The 20,596-nt window shown below is 28.2% G+C and overlaps 1 protein-coding gene across 4 annotated transcripts in view; it reads left to right on the forward strand.

Annotated features, from left to right (window-relative positions):
- Positions 1-331: 331 nt before the first annotated feature.
- The window catches only part of LOC128860289 (cell death protein hid), an 87,384-nt gene continuing 67,119 nt past the window's right edge, over positions 332-20,596 (forward strand). Inside the window, exons 1-2 of one of the 4 annotated variants that reach the window (XM_054097718.1) lie at positions 332-865; positions 3,768-4,620. In XM_054097718.1, coding sequence (XP_053953693.1) covers positions 4,401-4,620 — 220 coding nt within the window. In that variant the 5' untranslated portion in view covers positions 332-865; positions 3,768-4,400. The remainder of the gene's footprint in view (positions 866-3,767; positions 4,621-20,596) is intronic. The other 3 variants (XM_054097720.1, XM_054097719.1, XM_054097721.1) reach the window with 3 other exon arrangements.

Genomic DNA, 20,596 nt, shown 5'->3' on the forward strand with positions numbered 1-20,596 from the left:
CTATCGTTCTGTGGCTGCAGCGGCTGGTGTCTCCACTTCTGTATATTTATGTATTTGTCGTTGCACTGACTCCGGTTATTCGTGTGCTCGCTCATTGTTGCTCTGGTTGTTGCTGTTGTTGTTGCGTCGTTGGTGTAGATTGAGCTGGCTCACTGACTGCCTGCTTTTGACTGACTAGCTGGCATTTTCAAGCGTTCTAACTGTGCGTCGGTGTGAGTGGCGGCGGCTGCTGCCGTTGCTGGTGCTGATTCTGTGTTGTACGTCGTGTTTCGCTGAGTAGTAGTCATCGACGTTGTCGCTGCCGTCAAGAGGAGGTGGCAGAACCTACACTGCGCGCCGGCTGTAATGGCAGGCACAGTTGATTGGAAACAACGAAGCGAGTAAGACGTGTTTGTTGGTTGGTGGTTAACACTTTAACACTTTTTTGTGAACACTGTGCTGTACGCCAAAGCGCCAACACAACAACATCGCAACGCCAAACACCAATAGAGTGCATACGTGCGCGCGTGTATGTGTGTGTGTGTTTATTTGCGTGATTCGCCAACATGCAAGAACTGAACAGTGCCAAAAAATAAAGAACATAACAACAACAATAGAAACAAAACCATTAAAAAACGTTTTAAGTACTTCTAGTTAATTAAAAAAAAAAAAAACAAGTATAAAATATTGCAAAAAATAAATTTTTGATTTTTTCGAAATTTTTTTCGAATTGCATAAATTGCGAAAAAATTGTAAACAAAGCATATCGTAAGTGTAAGAAAAAGAAAAAAAAAACTTTTGGTGTGCGAAAAATAGCAACTTTGTATATTTTACGCATATAAAAATTGCTAATAGTGTGAAGAAATTTTAAAAAGTGATATGAATTGTAAGTCTTAAATTAAATTTCAAAAATAATAAAGTTTGTTGATAAACAAACGAGACTAAAGAGCAAACAAATGTATGCAAAAGACCAACTATAATTAAAATTTAAATTAATTTAAAAAAATCGACAAAAAAAAATAATAAAAACGAGCAACCACTTCTTTTTGCATTTATTAGTAAAAAAAAGTTTCGGAAAGTTAATATTTCTATAACTTTTGAGTGAACGCAAACGCAAAATTGCGTTGTAGTAAAGAGCCACAAGCCCCTCCAAAAATATTTAGACGAAAAAACTTTAAAAACAAACGCAATAAAAAATTATTAAAAAAAAAATTTATTATTAAAAAAAAAATACTGGAAGTATTAATATAAATTGGCATATTTTTGGCAAATGTAAAATATCTTAAAAATTCAAATTTTTTTAATTCTCATTACCTTTTAATATTCGTGACATTTTTTTGGCAAAATCAATGAAGTAATATTTTTATTTTTAAAATAGCCAAAAGCATGTAAAATTGTTTACATTTAAATAAATCAGAAACGAAGAGTACATTTTTTTTTTTATAAAGAAAAATGAAAAAGAATGATATTTATAAGCACCTGAAAGTCAGGCGGTATTTTTTTTTTTCAAATACAACGTTGCTTAAGAAAATAAATAAAGAAAATTCGGACTAATAGGTTTCGAAAAAATAAAACAAAATATTTTCTACATCAGAAGTCAATTAATTGTGTTTGGCTTTTTTTTTACACATCTCTTTTTTAATTTTTACCACACCGACTAAAGAGATAAACAGTAGCACTGAATTGTTTTGGTGCAAAGCATTCGATAAAGGGGTGAACAAATTTTCAAAACAAAGAGACTTTTTTTATTTATTTACAATAAGAACAATTTTCGGAATAAAATTTTTGCAAAACATACACTGAATTCGATGCTAACAGATTTCTAAATTGTTTGTACTTTTTTAATAAACTTTTGGCGTACTTAAAAATTCTGCCACAAAGCCTTAAATATTTGCTAAAAAACTGTAATTGAAATTTAGCATATTTTCCCTAATATTTCTGTAAAACTAAATGAAAACGACAAAAAATTTAAATCAAATCTATTAATTGATTACAAAAAAAAAAATTTATATTAAACTAATTAAGTATTTATTTATATAAAATAAAATATTAAAAAATATTAAAAAATTAAATATTTAATAATTTCATAATAAAATTACATTAACAAAGAAAAAAATAACACACAAAGTTTTTTTGCAATTTTATTGAAAAACTAATATTTTTCTCGAAATGCAATGAATACTTAAAATATTAAGTTTTTAAAAATTTTTTAAACTTCAGTTTTTAATTTTTTAATAGAAAATAAATGAATTCAGTTTTTTTTGTTTTTAAATAAAAATGCAATTTTGTTTAACTAAAGGAACTGTAGCAAATATTATTATTGAAAAATTAGATTTGATATTTTGAATAACAGAAAGAACACAAAAAAAATCGGTATTTTATTTCCCGTTCTCGGAAAAAACTCGATTTTAATCTACAGAAAAAATAAAAATACTGATAGCTGGTTTCTAATTTTTTTATATTAATAATAATTCAACAAAATAAAAAAATATATAACTATAAAAAAATAATAAATATTACGAAAAAAATTTTAAAAATTTCAAATTTTAAAAATTAAAAAAAAAATTTAATTTTAAAATGAAAAAAAAATTAAATTTCAAAAATGAAAAAAAAAATTAAATTGTAAAAATTAAAAAAAAAATTAAATTCAAAAAATTAAAATAAATTTTAAAATAAAGGGTTATGAAATTTTTTAAAAATAATGAAGTAATAAAGTAAAGTGAAAAAAAATTAAATTTAAAAAATTAAAAAAAATTTAAAATAAAGAAATAAAAATAATAAAGTAATAAATTTTAAGAATGATAATAATAGTGAAAATTAAAAAAAATATTTCAAAAAATTAGAAAACAATATTTTTAATTTTAAAAATTAAAAAAAAAAAATGGAAACCAATTTTCAAAAATTAAAAAACTTAAAAAAAATTAAAAAGATAAAGAAATAAATAATAATAAATATAAAAAAAATTTAAATAATGAAGTAATACATTTTAAGAATAATAATAGTGAAAAGAAAAAATATTACAAAGAATGAAAAAAAAATTGTTTTAATTTTAAAAATTAAAAAAAAAAAAAACAAAAAAAAAATTAAAAAAAATTTTAAATTGCAAAAATTAAAACAAGTAAAAAACCTAAAAAAATAAAGAATTATAAAAATTTTTAAAAACAATAAAGTAATGATTTTTGTAAATAATACTAGTATTAATTAAAAAAAGATTAAAAAATTATAGAAAATTGTTTTAAATAAAAAAAATAGTAATATTTATTATAAAAAAATTATCAGCTTATATAAAATTAAAGTAATTTATATCAGAATAATATTTCTTTGCGTCATAAAAATTATCTTTCAATTTTTTGTAGGTAAATACTGTGCGAAAAAAGCGCTTTAACTTACAAAAAAACATAAGTTGGCATTTTTTTCTTGATTTTCTCATAAAATTTTGAAAAAAATTAAGAAATTAAGAAAAAAATCATAAGAAACTTAATGCTGCGCTTAATAAAAATCCCCCCTTACTAAGTTTGATAAATTTCAATTATTGTCCGGAAAAGTTAACATCAAATTCCACAAAAAAATTAAAGCTCTTAACGTGTATTATTTGAAATTTTCGAATTCAATTTCGAAAAAGCAAAATATCAACAATTCTCCCAAATTTTGTTTTAGAACGCGTGAACTTCCAATTTATTTTGTTTTATCAAAAAAAAAATTTAACAAAAATGTTCACAAATTAAAATTTCAAAAGCTTCGCTTGCAATTTGAGCACTAAATATATTAAAACATCATTAATCCTACAGGAACTAACAACTTTTTGAATTCAAATTTGACGAAAGAAAGAATTTCACAACTGCGCGTAATATTTACGAACATTTGCCATAAAGCGCGAAAGTTGCTGGAAATTGTTGCGATTGACACAGAAGAATTAGAAAAAGTGAAAACTAATTGTTTTGCAAACTAAACAAAAAGAAAAAAATTAATTTATAATTCACCGAAAAAAAATTAAATTTCCTAAAACTTCAAAATTAAATAAAAACCAGGAGAAGTGAGCAAAATCAAATCACAAACAAGAAAAAGAACAAGCACATTTTCAGAGTGCGATTTTGCATGCTCAAATTTGTTGTGTGCATGAACATTCGTGTGCGACCCCCCAAGAATATCACCACCCACTGCTGCGCAGCAACAACGCCTAATAGCGCGTGCAGCAGGTGTGTGCGCGTACTCGAACATTAAGAGCAGCATTAACAACAACAACAACCGCAACAAACGAGTGAGGCGAAAAAAAAACTTCAAACAACATCAAAAACAAAAAAAAAAATAAAAAGACAACCACAACAAAAAACTCAGCAAGTAGCAAAAAAACAAACAAAAAAACAACAACAAATAAAAAGAAATAGAAATAAAAATAAAAAGTAAATCACAAAAACAAAACCATGGCTGTTGTCTTTTATATGCCCGAGGCGGGCGCCGATGACTCTGCATCCTCATCGAGTGGCAGTCATGGCAGCGGGGGCAGCGGCAGCGCTGCCTCATCGACATCACAATCGCCCAATACGACCACATCGGCCACACAAACGCCCATGCAGAGTCCGCTGATGGCGAGTCCGCACATTGTGATGGCCCTCTGTGAGGCGGTCTATCAATCGTTGAACAGTAAGTCGAAACGCATTTTGTTTTTAGTTTTTGCAAAGAAATATTTCTTATTCTATAATACGAATAATTGGGATCTTTTAAAGCAATTATGTAGCTATGAAAAACACTTTTTTTGGTTTTTTGATTTAAGAAATCTTATTTTACTCAATTACCTTTTGAATTGATCAGCTAAGCGCTTAAGTTAGGGCAAAATTGCTTGGCACTAGGCAATCAAAGGAGAAGCTGACGAAGCTTTACAGTAGCTCGGCAGTCATCGGAAATACTATTAAGAATTTGAATAAGCAGACCTTAAAAAATAAAAATTGGAAAAATGTGCGCATATGTTTTTTTTTGTTTAAGTTGAGGATAATGAAAGTGGAAGTTGAATTCCCAGATTTTGCGAAAAACGGAGACATTTTAATGAAACATTTTTTATTTTATTTTTATTTTATTTTTTTTTTTAATTTTATTTTTATTTTTTGTTTATATAACTTTTTCTAATTATATGTATGTATGTACTTAAATATACCATCAATCATTTTGATAGAAACCAACTATTTAAGGCATGTTATTCGAAAAACAACCGTTTAAACGTTAGAAAACCACTTATTTGGCATATTTTCGTGAGTCTGTTGTTTAATTTTTTTTTTGGTTTTTTAACTTAAAAATGTGTGTTTATGTTATCCGAAATAAAGTTTTAGGCTTTTTGGAAAATAGAGACACTTGACATTCTATTTTGCATTTTTAAGGGGTTATACGCAGTTATGAAGCAAATAAAAGACGGGTTGTCAAGGATTTATCCTGAAGAAACTTCAGAATATTTTAATTTGAAAATTTTTGGTGGTTATAAAAGCATCCTTCAAGAACATAACAAAATTTTTTATTTATGAAAATGTTGATTATAGAGTGCGCTGCAGGCGATTTCTGGAACCTCCTTTAAGCGCTTTTTTTATTTTTTATTGAACATAAGTTTTTTTAATAGAGAAATTTTATTTCATTTTATATTGGGCTGGCAACTAGGTTAGGTTACCTTAGCCTGGTTAGCAACAAGCCACGCATAAACCTTTTGGTCCCTAGCGATTCCAGATGGAGACCGACCTCTATGAATACCTAAAGTAGACATCATGTAGGATGTCAACGCTTTTGGCGAATCCAAGCAGCGCTGGGAGATCCGCTTTTGAGACGGAGTCGGCCCTCAAACAATGGGGCTCCCAGGCATTTTAAAAGCGTTTTTAATAATGGACAGAAGGTGTTCTAAGGTTTCATCAACATCCTCTCTGCATTTCCTGCATTTGTCCGTGTTAGCAATCACTATCTTGTACGCATGTATAGTTCTGCAGTCTTTTCGCAAGCGCGTAAGTACGAATTGAGTCGGTTTTTCGTTGTTAGTTCCAAACATGATTTTTCCTGTTTCGCATGTGGTCAGATTAGTCCACCTAGCTTCCACTCGCCTTTTCATGTAGTGGTCCATTTCATTGTATATTGTATTTAGCGGTTTTGGTATGTCGTTCTCTTGTTCAAAGGGTAGTCTAACAGCACTTTTTGCTATCTCATCTACTATTTCGTTCCCCATAATGCCTTTGTGACCAGGTACCAAGTAGATATGCAGTCTACTGTATGCGGCGAGTCTTTCTATAGCCTCCCTGCTCCGTCGAACATTTTTGGACTTAATACAATATTAGCTTATTGCTTTTATTGCTGCTTGACTCTCCACGTATATATTAATTGTTGAGCTCTTTCTTGCTCTTGTGTAGGCTATCTCCGCGGCTTTGCCACAGCAAAAACTTCCGCTTGGAGAATACTGATGTGGCCTGGCAGATTGATAGCTGTCCTAGTTTTGAGCAGTAAATACCCGCTCCCACTCCATCTGAAGTTTTAGAGCCGTCTGTAAAGTTCAATGGTCAGGCTGCATGCCTTTGTGCCATCCCTCCTCTACAATTGTAGTGCGAAACCTTCTCTCCCAACTAAAGTACGGAGTCATGTAGTCTGTGCAACCTGAGCTCCACTTTCGTATTGAGCTGTGACCGAAGGTTCTGCAGGTGAATACTCCAGCAGCCAGTAACCTCCTCACGGATTTCGATGCCAGGTTTTCCGCCATAAGGTCAATAGGTGGCATGCTGAGAATCATTTCCAGCGCGGCCGTTGGAGTGGTTTTCATCGCTCCTGTTATGCACAGAGCAGCGAGTCGTTGAATCCTTTCTAGTGGCATTAAGTATGTCAGTTTTCTTGTCGCAGTCCACCATACAAAGGCCCCATACAGCAATATCGGTCTAACTACTGCCGTGTAGTACCAATGCATCAGGGTTGGCAACTAAGTAATTCCGGATTTTTTTAGAAAATCAAACAAAATGTAGTAATGAAACTAAATAACTTTATTCTGTAATGTATTGTCCATTTCGATCAAAGACCTTTTGCCATCTTTCAGGCAGCATCCCACGATCATAAAACTTCTGGTTTTCATTGGCGATTCAGTTTTTTGCCATTGCTTACGATTTGACGATGATGATGATCATTACTGAAGTTTTTACCACTCAAGGAGTTTTGTAAAGAGCGAAACAAAAAGTAATCAGACCAGTGCAAGGTCAGGACTATATGGTGCATGTGGCAAAACATCCCAACCAAGCTCAAATAATTTTTGCCGAGTGGCCAAAGATGTATGTGGCCTTGCATTGTCATGATAGAATACAATACTTTTTCGATTTGTCAGTTCGGGCCGCTTTTCTGCAACTGCATTGTTTAATTTCGTTAGTTGTTCAATGTGGACATCAGAATTGATCGTTCGGTTGGGTGGTAGGAGTTCAAAGTAGGCAATTCCTTTGTTATCCCACCAAACTGATAACAAAACCTTCTTTTGATGAATATCAGCTTTTGATGTTGTTTGAGTTGGTTCACCTGATCTTTTCCTTGATATTGTTGTAAACAACCCATTTTCGATAAGTACGCGTGTTAGAAATGTGGACACCATTTTTTCAATACTTTTATTTCATTTTTCAACATAGTCCCCTTTTAGGAAGATACACTTTTCCCCGCTGCGGCTATTTTTTTAATCCCTCCAAAAAAATAGGATTTGTCGAACTCTTCAAAATATGTCGCTGTCTCGTCTGCCAAATCCAAAGTAATCTATCAATCAGTCTGAAATTTGTTTTGCCGTCGTTTGATAGATGGCAGCACGCGATGCTAGCACCAAAATCCCTCAGAAGCGCCCGCTGTTATCAAACATGGGTACTTATTGAACCGGCTTCGTATTACCTCAGCCCTCTCTTAGAGCTGGGCATTTCCTTTTCAAAACACTTTTTTCAATTTAAAATGTTCAACATTCTAAACTAAATACTTCGTATGTGAAACAATTTTGTTTTTTTTTCAATTCTTTTTTTACTCTCGTTAATTTAAGTCCCAATTTCGATTATTTTTTAAGTTCAATTTCCCCATATCAACTTTCTTATATGATACTTGCCATGTGGCCTTTCAAATCCTAATGACTATCGCTTTTTCACCTGCATACATACATACACACTCATATATGTTCAACCACATAACACACAAGGCATACAAATTCATACACTTACAAATGTACTTACTCATATACATATAAAAATTGTATATAGCAAATTTCTCGCAGGTTGTGTCATCAATTTTATCGATTTTCTTATACATACATCGTATCCCCCATTTTTGCAATATTTTTCTTCGAATATTTTGCTGTCAACCCCTTCATAATTTTAATCAATTCATGAGTTTTTTGCCATAAAAAATGATTACGGAAATTTTTTCAAAGAATATGTAGCAAATGGGAAAGGGACACAAATGGTAAAAGGAATTGCACTCAATGCAATGGGATGGGAGGCGAGTGAATTAATGTAGGATTCAGGAAAATTCCCCAAAAATTAAGAATTTCCCAAGTTAGCTAAACATTTAAGGGCTGACGATAAAAAATTTATTTTTACTCTTTTTTGACGATAGAAACGCTCAAGTGATTTTTGAAAAGTGCTAGCACAAAATTTTTGTTGCTATCTCTACGTTAAATTTTAGACTTTTATTGTTTGAAAATAAATAAGAGTATTTTTCTTTCTTTTTGAGTAAAAAGTAAAAGAAATTAATTGTAAACGAAAAATGAGTAAAAGCAAAAATAAATTAAATAAATTTTTTTCGAAAATCGTCTAGTGAATGCATTTGGAAAAATGTAGAAAAATGCAAGTTGCATTGAAAATTACATTACTTTGATGCAGGGTTGCTCTTCTAACCTGTACTGTGCTATACTGGTTGGAATAATATGAAGGTGTACTTTTAGGCTGATGAATGCCTTAGGATGAGGAAGTACGACTTATGACACCAAAAGGCGATGTCTAAGTCAAGTTTAAACTGGTTCTCCACTTACCTAAGGATTAAACGTCCAATCTGGTAGCCTTTGACTTAGCTTAAAATTTTCTCAAAGTTAAACTATCACTGGAAAACTAATCCCGGAAGTAATATTGAACCGCACCCTAACAGTATGCAGCAAATATTGCAACTTATCAATTTTGAATTGCGCTGTAAAGAAAAGTTACACTCTGAACTCTATGCTAAAACTCCAAGTAGCTTTCATTGTGTATCACCCCTAAAGTATGCAATTAATAATTGATATCACTTAGCTGCATGCACCTTTTTAGGGTATTAAGCTATGTACATTCCCTTCCCACTTCATCATTGTATTTCGAAAAAACAAAAAAATAGGTACGCAATTATATCCTACTGCTTGAAAAGGAAGCGGACTTAGTGGGAAACTTTTTTTGCAGATAATTGGGTAGTTGTAAAATTATACTTCTGTTGCCTTATGAGTGGGCTCTAATGATCAAATGCCACCCTAATGGTTATATATTGCATGCTACTTAATAAGTGTTTGCATTGGTTGACTTCTTGTAAAAACAGACGAAAAATAATTAAAGCCGAAAAACCTTTGCTACAACATTTGGTTAAGTGGCTTCCTGCTAGTTTCATATCTATCTAAAGTATCGAAGACTCTCTCTAAAGTTTATCTAAACCTCATCTAAACATTATCTTTTAAGTGTTATTTGCATAAGTGCCCCATTCACTTAAATGCTCCACGCGGCTAAGTGGCTTACTCATTTAACAGTTTTCACTATTTGTAATTGATGCTATACACAATTTAATTGCAATTAAAATACTTTTTCTACCCATTTTCGTTTTTGAATCCGAAATATGAGATAAAATAACCAAATAAACATCTTTTCGAAGCTAATAACAAAAATTAATGATCTTGAATTTCGATTAAGAAAACTCTTTAAATTAAAAAACCACGCATTTGGTTATCAAAGCCTTTGAAATTGTTGTAAGCAACTTCAAATTCTTCGAAATCAACGTACAAGACAAGACACAAGCCAAAATAATTGTATGGTCTTGCTCCTTCGCTAGTTTTAGGGCAATGTCGGTGCCAAAAGGTGCCTCTTATGACATGTCTTTGACCACCTAATCACGTATCTCTCATTTCAGCCACACTTGCGTGGGCAAATAATGGGTCCAGCACAATTATGATAGATTTACCAGGTTTGCTCTTAAGCTATGGTGAAAAAGAAAGATGAAGGGAACTTTGGCTGCCACGTCACTTGGGGATTCGGCAGTCGAATTCTGCATGATCATTTCACACATATGTATTCACAAACTCGTCCAATCAGTCGTTCTTCAGACGGCAACTTGGTTGACATTGGTTGACTTATTTCGTATATCACCAACACAGTCTCCTCCCAACTGACGTCAGCCCATCAGCTGAGTATATCAAATTCGCTGAGAGCCGAATAACAACTATTTAGCACACTTCTAAAAATCATTTCACCATGAGCCCAGCCAGATTTTGGGGCATACCAACTTTTGGAGTAATCAAGCTCTTGCTTGTTATCGCTTTGGAACGAAATGCAAATTTGCATACAATGCCTAAAATTACAATATGTGATGACTAACTGTAGGAAATTTCCCATCTCTTGCGAAAATCTGACCGAATTCGAGGTACATAATTAGGTGAAGCGTATCTTCATATCAGGATAGTGAATTCATGACAGTCCCGAGATGCCACTTTGTATAAGATTGAAGTTAGTTGCTCGGCCAGGAAAGTGGGTGCATATCTGAAAATTTGAATATATAATAACTAGTAATACATTTTTATCTACTTCTTTATTCCTTTTACCTCTGATTGTAAAAAATATATGTAATAATCATATTTTATTACAAGCATAACTAAAGTATATTTGTACATAAAATTTTTCGTGCATGAATTTTGCCTTCGAAACAACTAATCACTACAAAATTTGTTATACCCACCCAACACTTGAGTATTGCAAATATGAATACAATGAAATATTAACAATGACCACTCGAATATAGCGAACCAATAAAGTCAATAATTAAATAAATATAGTGAACAATAGTAAGCGGTGGCAAGCGATAGTAAATAAATCAGTGAGTCACTTCTAGCTTTATTGTTGTTGCTGTTATGAGTAGTTGCCATACAGCCAAGTAGACGACAATCGAAAGGTAAATATAGTAACGGCTGCAATGTAAAGCAAAGAGTAAAGAGTTGTTAAATTTGCTGTCGAACAATGTCAGCTAAGGAAGCATTTGGATCGGTGGTTTATAGTACAATAGTTACACAAGAAGATAAGAAAAGTGAATATGAGTAATATTTTAAGGAAAACTAAGTGGCTGACAAATGAACGAAAATGAGATATACAAATATATGTAAAACAATATATCGCTTTGAAAATTTAAAGCACTAAAAATAGGAAATTTATTGCAAACACTCGTAAAAAAAACGGGGCTTTTACAGAGAGTTTTGGGCAACCTACTCCACTTATTTTTGGTGTAAGACTTGGCAATTGACAGAATTGTTAGCCGAGGGTTGACCCTGCTAGAAGTAATTTTAATGATATTTTGATATCCTTAGTATGGAGATTCTACGGCCGTAAATACACTCAGCCATAGATTAAAAACCAAAAAGTCAAACGTGAGCATTGAAATAGAAATTAAAAGGAAATTTAATGGAAAGTAAGTGCAAAAAAAAAAATAACAAATGAAATTTAAAAAAAATATAACAAGTGAAATTAGAACAAATAAAAATTTTAATAGAGATCGATTTTGATTGAAAAACAATTTTCAATTAAATTTTAATTTAAAAAAATTCTTAAATTTAATTTCTTGAATTAAATTTTTTTTCACTTTTTATTTTACATTTTTTTAAATTTAGTTTTAGTTTTATTTTATTAATTTTTTCTTTCAAATTACTTTCTTTCATTTGAGTTAAAATAAAGTAGTTAAAATTAAAGTAAGTGAAAAATTAAAAATAGCAAATGGAATTAAAAAAAAAAATTAAAATAGGAATGATTAAATTAAAAATTAAAAATTTAATTTTAAAAATCGAGTAGCATAGATTTTAATTAAAAAAACAAACAATTCTTAAATAAAAAAAAAGGTTTCCCACACTTTTTTTTATATAATTTTAGTTTTATTTTATTAATTTTTTCTTTTAAATAAGTGCACAAAAAATAACAAATTAAATTAAAAAAAAAAATATTAAAATAGGAATGAAAGTAGAGAATTGAGTTAAAAAAATTGTTTTTCTTTATTGTTTTTTTTTTAATTTCTTGTATTTATTTAATTTTAGTTTTATTTTATTACTTTTTCTCCTAAATTATTTAAGTTCAGTTTATTTAGTTTATTTTTATTTTATTCTTTTATTTTATTTTCTTTCATTTACTTTTATTTTATTTTTTATTCATTTTTTTAATTTCCTTAAGTTTTTTAATTCATTTTTTAAATTTATTTAATTTTTATTTTTTATTTTTTTATTAAAGTTATTTAGTTCAGTTTTGTTTTCATTCTCATTGGACTTTTATTTTTTTAATTTAATTTTCCGTATTTTTTTATGTTTTACTTAGAATTATTCAGTTGAGTTTGATTTTCTTCCTTTTGAACTACTTTATTCCATTTAGTTCTTTTGTTTTCATTTATTATTTTTACTCATTTATTTTATTCATTTATATTTTTATTGATTTTTATATATTTTTTTTGTGTTTTGTTTTACTTATTTCCTTTTTTTATTATTATTATTATTTTTTTCTCTCATTTAAAATTACTTGGTTTCATTTAAATTTCTTTTTGCGAAATTATTATGTTTTATTTTAGTTTATTCTATTCTTGTTTTGTTTGATTTTTTGATTTTTTTTATTCTAATTTTTTCTTTTTAATTTATTTATTCGTGTCAACCCTCGCATGGCGTCTTTTTGATTTCTTCTATTTCGTTTATTTTTTTCTATTTTATTTATTTTTATAATTATTTTCGATTGAGTGATGTTTTTTTAATTTAAATTATTATTTTTAAGTCTTGCTTTATCACTTTCTTTTGTTTATTTTTCTCTGTTTGTTCTAGTATATGTTCGAATGGCCTTCAATTATTGTTTTTATACAGATCGTAACAAAAGTTCATTGAAAAATCAGTAGATATGCAAAATGATCGTTTTAAAATTATTCATGCGTTAAAAAAAGTTATAGAAAATGTGAAAAGTTGCTTGAAAGTAATAGTTGGCCGCCACAACTGAGCTGACAACTGTCGAAAATGTTAAATACGAACATAGGGACTTTATCAAGGCAAAACCGTCGAAATGGCAGAATAGAACAATGCATTGGAAACAAGAAAATAAAAAAATAGTAATTGAAAAATATGAACTGCAAATGAGACACATAAATATCCGCTAGTAGTGGCACACACAAAGCAGTTACGGATCGCAACGGTCAGTAGGAAAAACAAAATAATAAATATTTGCATGTTACAAAACCCAAAAATATATGGGTTACTGCATGGAAAAGCAAAGCCCAGACGCTGATAGCTCAAACTAACTCAGAAGTGCACTGTTATAACAATGTATGTATGTATGTATGTATGTATGTATGTATATGTATGTACTTATGGCTATTAGTAGCTCATGAGCGATCAGCTTAGCGAGCGGCCAACTGGGCGTTGAGTGCTTTGGGCAGTAGTTAGCGAAAAAAGCAGTGGTGGTCATTTGTGGATAAATAAACCGCCAAAACTGCCAGGCGGCTTACAGCCAGTCGGCCTTTAAAGACTTTGTCTTCTAAGTCTTATTAAGCACGGCCGGCAGCGGGTCGGTCTAACAGAGTGAATAACGTATTTGCCGGCGTTAAGTGGTTGTTGAAGCAATGAACTAAAGTTGTAATGAATTTATGGGCGCTTATACAAATTTTTTGAAAATTCAATTCTGAATTGTTAATACTCAGTTTATAATAATCCAAGTTCTTTTACTATACCTAATTTAATTTGTTTTTTCTTTTAAATTGCAATTTTAATACAATTTTAGTTAAAACGACAATTATTATTTAATAAATGTACATACATTTTTTTTTACAATTAAATTTTTTTTAATAAAATTTTTTTTTAATAAAATAATTTTTTTGTTTTTTATAAATAAAATATTTTTTTGTATAAATAAAATAATTTTTTTTTTAATATTTTTTTTTTTAAATTAATAAAATTAATTTTTTCTATATTAAAAAAATTTATTTATTAAAACACTTTTTTATTAAATTAAATTAAATTAATTTCTTCTTCTTTTCTTAGTTTTTAATTCGACTTAAATTTTTATTTTCTTAAATGTATTTTTTAACTTCCATTTCGATTTCGACCAATTTTAATGTTAATTTGAGTTTTATAATTCACAAATTTTTTTTTGTATTTGATATAATAAGAAATATTTTTACAAAATATTTTTTTTTTAATTATGTCTTTTATTTAATTTAATAATAAATATAAATTTTTTTATAAATCAATTTTTTTTTATGAGTAAAATAATGTTTTTATAAATATAACTATTTTTTTTATAAAAAATTTTTTTTTAATAAAGTATTTTTTTCTTTTTAATTTAATAATATAATTTTTTTTTTAAATTAAAAACAAAATTGTTTTAATTTTTACTTACCAAAAATTTATAAAAATCTTTTTTTTTTGTTTTTAAATTTGATTTTAATTTTAATTTTGGTTTATATTTTTATTTTCTTATTTTACTTTTAATTTCTATTTCGATTTCAACCCTAATTTTAATGTTAATAGTAGTACCAGTTAATAATAATTTCGGTTATTCCATTATAGTTTACTATGTTTTTCATTTTTAATTGCAGTTTTAATAAACTTTTAGTTAAAACTAAAATAAATTTAATTAAATACAATATTTTTTTTATTGAACTTAATAATATTTTTTTTTAAATAAAATAATTATGATATTTTTTTCATAAATATAATAATTATGATATTTGAGTGAATTTTTAAAAATTAATTTATAAAAAAATTATTTAAAAAAAATATTTATAAAAAAAATGTATTTATAAAAAAAAATGATAATTCAAAAAATTTTATTTATAAAAAAAAGTTATTTATTTTTGTTTATATTTAAAAAAAATTATTTCTTTGTATTTAAAAAAATTTTATATATTTTTTATTTATAAAAATATTTTTTTTTTAATTTAATAGTATTAAAGTTTTTTTACCAAAACGTTAAAAAAAATATCATTTGCAATAAATCATTTTTCTATTTATTTAATATAATAAAATCTTTTATTTTTAAGTAAAAAAAAAATTATATATTTTGGGTATATAATATTGTTTTTGTTTATTTAATTTAATAATATAATTTTTTTTAATTTTGATTTAATTTTTTTTTTTTAATTTTGATTAAAAATTTTTTTTTTATTTGGATTTAAATTTTTTTTTTATTTTACTTTTAGTTTCAATGTCGATTTCAGCCCTTATTTTAAGTTTAATTTCAGTTTTAGCTGTAATTTTGATTAAAATTTAGTTTTATTTTTAATATAATTTTTGTTTGAAATTTAAGTGAAATTTTAATTTTCAGTTTCATGAAATTTTATTTTTATTTAAAATTCTAATTTCACATTAAAACCCCAAATTTAAAACATTTTTCAAATTTTAAGTGGGAAAGTCTCCCGCCAGTGCATTTTATTGCCATTTATTCATGTATAAATATAAGTGTATGTGTGTGTGTCCATGTATTTTTTCATTTGACTTATTAATAATGCAATATTGACGGCATGCACTTTTGAAAATAATAAATAGTTAAGCCCACAAATAAGTACAAAAACAAGACACAAACCAAACACACCCAATTTTGGTGGCCGCCTGACCAAGTGACCACCACTTTGGCATTACCATATTTTGGCCACACCAGCCGCCCCAAATGTCTGCTGCAGCAAACGGTAACGAGATACTACTTGCTACTTAGGTCGTATGCACCACACCCGTGCTGTGCATGTGAATAATATAACAAAACCAAAAAAAAAGGCTAAATACAAAATGAATTGAAAGGAAACAAGCATAAGAAATGGTATTCAAATTTTAAACCAAAAAATGGGAGAAAAAACAATATTGAAAAAGAAAAAATTTAACTCAGTTTGGCGCGTGCCGAGCAACAGCAGCCCACAATAACGGTCATACGCCTTTATAAATATATGTGGGTATGTGTGTAAGTAGGTATGTATGTAGCTATGTTTGAAAAAAATCAACAGCCGATCGAATCAAAAGCAAGTAAGCTGCGCGCAGGCGCATATTTATGCTGAATACGCGCTTAATAAACTGATATTATATGTATGTACATACATACATACATACATATATACATACATACATATATAAATACAAACATGTCAGAAGTCTGCAGCTTAGTAGCTGGTAGCTTGCTGCGGCGCATGTTGCAGGTCAATATGACTGCAACAGTTGAAGTTACATATGTACCCTGCCCATGCCCACCTTTAATTTTGATTGTTTAAGTTACTTTAAATCTTTGAGATTTTGTTTATAATATTGTACGTAAAGTTACTTTTTCATGATTTTTAATTTTTTTCTTTTTATTTTTATTTTTTGTTTCTTTTTAATTGTTTTTGCCCTTCATGTGACAATAAGTGTATTCATTATCAATATTTTATTATGGTTACCTTTATTACTATTATTGTTTTTATTATCCTTCTTGGTTTTCAAAATGTTGTCTTTCAATTTTCTTTGCCTCTTAGGCACTCCTCTTTCGCCTGAATACATTTTTTTCTAAAGTGAAATATATAGAATATCCTTTTATTACACACAAATATTTTTATTTTTACTTTTCTCAGTCTCATAACCAACTGTTGGCTCTTTAAGCAGCGCAAAGCACAAAAAAAAAAAAAAATAATAATACAAAAAAATAAATAACGAGAAAGCATAAAAGTATCGAATAACGTTCGCACTGCGCGCTCACTAAATTGCTTTTATATGCAAGGCGCGCACGCGATCAGTACTACCCTTGTTGTTGTTGGTGTAGCTAGTGTTGCACTGTGCTTTTGTACACATGCATACGCCTCTCTACATATACATACATACATATGTTACATGCGCTCAAAAGCCAAAGAACTTTGCTGGCAACACAACTGGTTGGTTAGCTGACTTCAAATGCATTGAAAAGCAAAAAAATAAAAAAAATATGTAAAAAAAAATTGAAAAAGGTAGAAACCTGCACATCAAAATACAAAAAAAAATATAAAAATCTCATAAAAATTGCATACAACACAGAAAAAAAAATTAAAATAAAAAACGACTGCTGCGCTGCTCTTAAAACAAAAATCAAGAGTAGCAACATAAAGTAGTAAAAAAGGTTGTGGAAGAGGAAGCTCTGCAACTGCAAACAAACTGAATCTGGAAAAACTTGTTTTCCCTACAAACAACCACAAGTCAGCTAAGCGTGTATTGAATACGTTAAGAAGTAAATACAAATGCGACGAGTTGATAGCAACAACAACGCTGCAACATATTCTTCTTTATAAGTTTTTGCATTTGACAGCTTGATCGCCGGATTATAGCTAATCTGCGTATTTAATTTTTTTTCTACCGAGCTGTGATTCTTATTTAGCTAATAAACAACATCAGCAATGATACAAAAAGTTTTTTTTTTCTTTTTAAATATAGTTCATACCACAACGAAAACCATATAATGCAAAGTTTAAAACTTTGTACAAATCTTACAAAAATTCGGAAAATTGGCATCAAAATTTCAAACTTTTTAATCAGAATAAAATGAAAAAAATAGTATACAGTTCTGTCCCCATTAAAGTTGAGCGTAACAAAGTGCAAGTTTGAGTAGGCTGAAAACTCACGTTGATTTGTAATTATTTTTTACTTTGCCGATAGTGCGTATTTTCGCCTTACTGCCAGCGTCAGCGTGAAAAGAAAGTGAGCGCCACATATGGATAAGTTTCGACTATTTATTTATTTATGTTTAATTTCAATTATTATTTTTTAAGTGTAGTTCATACTACAACAAAAATTATATAATGCAAAGTTTAAAGCTTTGTACAACATTTATAAAAATTCGGCAAATTGGCATCAATATCGCAAACTTTTTAATCAGAACTTTTTGAGTACTAAGTTTATTGCTCATTAAGTATTAATTTAATGAATTGCAAGCTTGAAGTGGCTCACAAATTACGTTAATTTTTGACAATTACTTTTTGGCCGCGGTCTAATGCTTTTCCTCCTTTTAATGCAAGCTCGACATGTTTTTATACGGAAGAAAATACACAACACCTTCAAAAAATTTGCTTTTTCTCCTAAATTAATGGGGGAAAAAAATTGTAGTACCACAGATTTCTCGTGCGCTGTATTGTGTGTGGAGGTATTGTACATATGTGGGGTAGAAACCTAAACTCTAAACCCTAAGAAGTGAAGAAAGCTAGCAAAGACTAGAACGAAAATGCAAGAGGAGTATGTGAAGAAACGACCAACACAGTTTCGACGAAGACGGTGGCAAAGATGATCGAATTTTATGAAGACTTTATAAGAACTTAGGTATCAATCTTGAATTTAATTTTTAGTTCAATTCATTTTATTTAATACGGTATTGATAAACTAATAAATACCATAAATGTCATACTAAAATGTAGAGATCTTTTTAGAAATACATAAATACTCATACTTACTTTCAGAGTGTAATAATAAATTTTCTTCAGAAAAAAGTGCTTACAAGAAATTTGTTTTCTGAAAGTTTTTTTTCCATATAATAATAATTTGTCGGTACTTAGACTTTTCTTGCTATTCCTCTCTCTCTCTCTTGGTTATTTTTAGAAGGCTAAGAAAAATCCGGTAGTGGTTTTACCCAGGTACCTCAACTTGATAGAGATTTCTACTCGTAAGCAGACCTCAAGGAGATAAAATGAAAATTGTGAAAAGAGATAAGAATAAAGAAAATGTTCAACTAATTTAAGCAACTAAAAATCCTTTTAATTTATGTAGTTAGATAATGTTTAGGTAACTATCGAATTGGAAATAAATTTAATGCAAAATATTTTTTTTTACAAATCTTCATTTTTAAGTTCTGTTTTATTTCAAAATTTTAAAAAGCAGTTATAACTATTGCATTTCTATTAAAGTACGCAAAATTTTTAAAAGGAAATTAAAGGAAATTTTTCGAAAATTTTATCAAAAAATAAAAAATATTAATGAAAATAGTCTAAATTGTGAGAAGTCTGCCTTTTATTTGAAATATTGAATTTTAAAAAATTTTAGGCAAATAATTTTTTTTAAATTTTGTTTTTCAGAATTTTTAAAAGTGATAATTTCATCATTGCACTGCTATTAAACTATTCGAAAAATTTTTAAATGCTGTTAAGTTTTTTTAATTTTATAAAAAAAATTTAATATTTTTTTTTAATTTTATATATAATTAAAATATAAATGAGAACAGCTGAAATTGTCAGAAATCAGCCTGAGTAGTTGAAATATTGAATTTTATGAAATTTTAAGCAAACCAAATGTTTTTTTAATTTCGCTTTTCAGAATTTCAATCAAGCCAAATCAAATTGTTAGTTAACTTGCTTAAAGTTTTTTTTTTTGTTAAATCAATTTTTAGTTAAATTTTCTCGAATCTTGCTTAGCATTCAAAATAGAAAATTTTTAAAATATTTAATATAAACAATTTTTTTTTCTAGATTTTTAATTCTATTTTACTTTTGAAAGAAAATAAGTGAAATTGTTGCTTATTTGATCCAAATTCAAATTAAAGACTTTGCAGTAAATGCTATGCAAATAATTTCTTTTTCTAAATTCTTCTCTTTTTTTAAAAACTTGTAAAGAAAAGAAATAAAATTTTTGGAAATCTGGCTTAAGATTCGAAATATCAAATTGTGAACGAATTAAATGCAGGCGATATTTTTTCCAAATTTTTTTTTTTAGTTTTATTTTTATGTTTTGTTCTGAAAGTAACCAAACCAAATTGTCGATCTTGTTTGAAATTCGATTTAAAGAGTTTTAAAGAAATTTTGTGCAATTTTTTTTAACACTTTTTTTTATCAAAATTCATAAAGAAAACTGATTACTTTAGTTGGTGCTCTTACTCCAAATTCGAAATAAATAGTTTTAAATAAATTCAAATTTACATAAATTTATAAAAAGCTATTTGCATCTTTTTTTTCTTAAATACTTTTCTTTATGAAAATTTTTAACGAAAACCTATCAATTTCTTAGGAATCTGGTTTTGTGTGCAAATGAAACAGCAATTTTAAACATATTGAATGCAAACGGTATATTTTCTAGTATTTTCTGTTAGTTAAATATTCTTAGGATTTATATGCGATATATTGAATTCAATATTTTTTTTAATTTTTCTCCTTTTATAGAAAAAGGAACGAAAATAGCTGGAATTGTTGGTTATTTAGTCAAGTATTGGAACTGCTATCTTTTTTTAATTTATCGCTTATTATAAAAGTTTCGTAGAAACTAAACTAGGTTGATATCCACAATTAAGAATTTTAAGTGAATTTTAGGAAAAATCTTTTTTTTTTAACTTTGTTATATAAATTTAAAACAATCTGGCTTAAAATTCCAAACATAAAATGTTTTGATATTTCTTTGCAATAAAAACTTTTAAAGAACTTAATAAAACGAGTAATTGAAATCTAATCTTTACCC

This window comes from Anastrepha ludens, chromosome 4 (assembly GCF_028408465.1).
Source record: "Anastrepha ludens isolate Willacy chromosome 4, idAnaLude1.1, whole genome shotgun sequence".
Lineage (NCBI taxonomy): Eukaryota > Metazoa > Arthropoda > Insecta > Diptera > Tephritidae > Anastrepha > Anastrepha ludens.